At 47.8% G+C, this 3,171-nt stretch overlaps 1 protein-coding gene across 1 annotated transcript in view; it reads left to right on the top strand.

The window, feature by feature from the left end:
* The window catches only part of LOC107112418 (caspase-1-like), a 16,995-nt gene that overhangs the window by 4,251 nt on the left and 9,573 nt on the right, over nucleotides 1-3,171 (top strand). Inside the window, exons 2-3 of the mRNA XM_015413547.1 lie at nucleotides 793-1,065; nucleotides 2,189-2,391. Of these exons, the coding sequence (XP_015269033.1) occupies nucleotides 793-1,065; nucleotides 2,189-2,391 (476 nt within the window). The remainder of the gene's footprint in view (nucleotides 1-792; nucleotides 1,066-2,188; nucleotides 2,392-3,171) is intronic.

Genomic DNA, 3,171 nt, shown 5'->3' with positions numbered 1-3,171 from the left:
CTGCTGAGGTTTGCTTCCCAAGAATTTCTGCTGCTGCTTAGCCCTCTGAAGCCCATGGCTCTGTCCACAGCATGCAAACACTGTTGAAAGACTTTTATTCCATCCAGCACAGAACATGCAGCATTGGTGAAGGGAATATCTGTTTTTGGTCTCCCACTTCTTCTGTCCTTCTGAGCCTAGGGCTCTTGGCTACTGGGCTCTTGCAAACTCCACTTTATTTAAACGGCAGTGCTTCTCAGCTGGCTTGTGCCCATCTCTCTCCACTTGGTGAAATCTGCCTCCCAAAAGGGAAGTTACTCATCCATGCTCATCTATATATCTAATAGCGAAACGTACCCCCTGCGTGCGGATACCTAAATCCGTGCATCGGGGGCACCTGGGGGGGAGGGAGATTTTTGTGCACACTTGGGGCAGTCCCCAGGTGTGCACAAAAATATGAAAACCTGAAAAAATATCGGGGGGATATTTAAATCCCCCCAAAAGTGACAGAGCGTCCCCTGTGCATGCGCAGGGAACACTCTGCAGCTGGCCTCGCTGCTGCCGCAACTTACCTCCTCCTGCTTCCTCCTCCTGCTTCCTCCTCTTCCAGGTAGGTGTGGAGCTCCCTCCCCCCCCTTCCTGCGAGCATCGCGGGTCCCGCCCCTTGTTTAGTCTATTTGCAGGACTCGAGCTCTGATCTCAGGTTCCTTTCCAGCATTCTAGCCTACTGACCGCATTGCATACCCAAGGAGCGCCCCTCAGCTTCTCCAGCTAACGCAAGGATTGAGCGCGTGCGTGTATGTTCCTTTACAGACAAGAAGTTGGGAGAAGCGCGAACACAGTTTGTGGAGAAGGTGAACAAAGCTGTCATCAGCAAAGTCCTGGATGATCTGCTAGAAAAAGGGGTCTTGAATGATGAGGAGGTGGAAAAGGTGAAGGAGAAATCTGTCACGCAGGAACAAGCCAGAACTCTGATCGATGGCGTCAGGAAGAAGGGCCCCAGAGCCAGCCTCATCGCTATCAAGAGCATCCATGCCCGAGACGTTTTCTTGGCTGAACAGCTGGGACTGACGGTCTTTTTGGAAGGTATGTGCACTTTTGCAGTTTAACCCCTGCCCAGGGTACGCGCAGGCTCAGCACATTTGGCTGCCCCCAGTTGACTGCCCCCACCTAATTCCAGAGGTGCTTCCTATTGGCAGAGTAATTAACACAGCAATGGTGCACAACCTGATTAAAGAGTAGATAAAGGTTTATTTAGGAATTAACATACTTGATTGAAAAGAGGAGAGGTAGAGATTGGTTCCTAACTACATCTCTAGCTGAGAGGGAGGGAGAGAGAGACTGAGCGTGGCACTTCCGAGAAGAAGGGGGAATTGCCCTAAGAGTAGCAATCTGGAGACAGATGAGGAATGACACTTATGTCAGAACCCACAGCCAACAACGGAGTACACGCTTCTGTAGAGAGGTTATACTTTTATTGAAGAGACATAGATGCATTAACACTGTTAAGAATAGCAGTTGCCTCTTGAACCTAATGAGATATAGGGCATTCGTATGCACCCCCACACACACTGCGCTGGCCAATTAGGCACCCTCCCGCACGCGGGCTAAAGCTAGCAAACGTTACTATGCGAAGCTGGGAATTTTTCCGCTCCCACGACTTGCCTGGAAGGCAGACAACACACACCACCACCTGTACTTCTTTAGAGATTAGCATTTCAGCGCAAAGCAGAGAGAGGAATGCGAAAGCAATTTGCACAGACACTGAAAGAACATCCCAACCCCCATGGCAGCATAGCTGACAACTTAACAGGAGAGCAGGTGCTGACCTCACTATCCTCCATAATTGTCTTCTTGCTGCCGCCTGCAGGATCTTCTTCTCTTCTTCTTTGTACACCAGACATTGCCTTTTCCAACACTTCCCACAACTGGACTGTAGCCAAGAGCAGTTCCCCAGATCCTTTTCCAACCCTCTAATCACCATGCTGACTGTCTGTTACGCAATGAAAAGTGCTGTTACAATCTTTTATTTTAAAGACATTTTCATTGTTTTCTGTTTTATCCATCCATCCATCCATCCATCCATTCATTCATTCCTCATATTTCTACCCCACCCTCCCAGCCGAAACCAGCTCAGCACCTTGGTAAATCACTTGTGTTAAAGGCTGTATATAAATTACTTGAGATCTTCAATCTTTCTTGGTTCCAGGAAGTCCATCACAACCCCTCCAAGCTCTTGGTCCAAGGGCCATCCTCTCTGTGGAAGAAACCCAGCCAGTGAAATCCAGACAGGGGACCACGCTTTGCCCTCCAAATGCCTTTGAAGAAACCCAACCGGTGGAATCCAGACAGGGAATCAAGCTTTGCCCTCCAAATGTCTTTGACAAGATCCAAAAGGAGGAATCTACCAAGGTGCTGATGGGTGCTTGGTTGCCTTTTAGAACATGGAATTCAGTAGACTCAGCTGGATCTGGGCGCCTGTCGCGACTCGACAGTTCTGCTTAACAGATAGATGTGGGCGTGAAAAATGCATTATATATTTTGTCTGGAGTGAAGGAGAATATAACAGGAGCCAGACAAGTCATGCGCAGATGGTGCTTGATGCCTTTTGGGTGCTTCCTTTTACTGTGGGAGCTTCCTGCTTTTCGTGTGGGGAATAATCCTCATGTCGAAGAGGGGTAATTGTAGGCTCAAAGCAGCCTATCTAAGGCAGTTCTGAGCATAGATTTACGGTAATCATTTGGGAGCCCCCAATGTTTGCACTGCCAATAATCCAAAAAGGTAAATCTGGGGAGGGAAGCAAAATATGTGTGTTGCTACAATGGAAGGGGGATTAAGCTGCTACATAAACACATCACACTATGGGGACAGATTCTGGGTCCAGTTATAGGGCTTGGGTTTAAATGGTAAACTAAAGATTCTTTTTTCCCAGGCTTGGAGATAGGAGTGGAATATAGGTGGGTGAGCCAGTCTTCTTTCTAATTGGTGGAAGGGGAGAAGGAGGGAGCTCCCAGGTCCTGGGAATATATAAAATAAATTTAAATATAAAATATAAATAAATGTCTTACTAAGGAAACGAAAGGCAAATTCAGACTGTTAGGGTCTGGCCTCTTATGGAACACTTCCTTTATACATTTCCAACCCAGGTGTGGGTTTTTGGAGAGGTCTGGTTAGGACTGCCAACTTCTCAAT

This window comes from Gekko japonicus, unplaced genomic scaffold, assembly GCF_001447785.1.
Source record: "Gekko japonicus isolate JY-2015 unplaced genomic scaffold, Gekko_japonicus_V1.1 scaffold250, whole genome shotgun sequence".
Lineage (NCBI taxonomy): Eukaryota > Metazoa > Chordata > Lepidosauria > Squamata > Gekkonidae > Gekko > Gekko japonicus.
The sequence above is the reverse complement of the archived record's forward strand: the minus strand, read 5'-3'. Positions and strand labels throughout refer to the sequence as shown.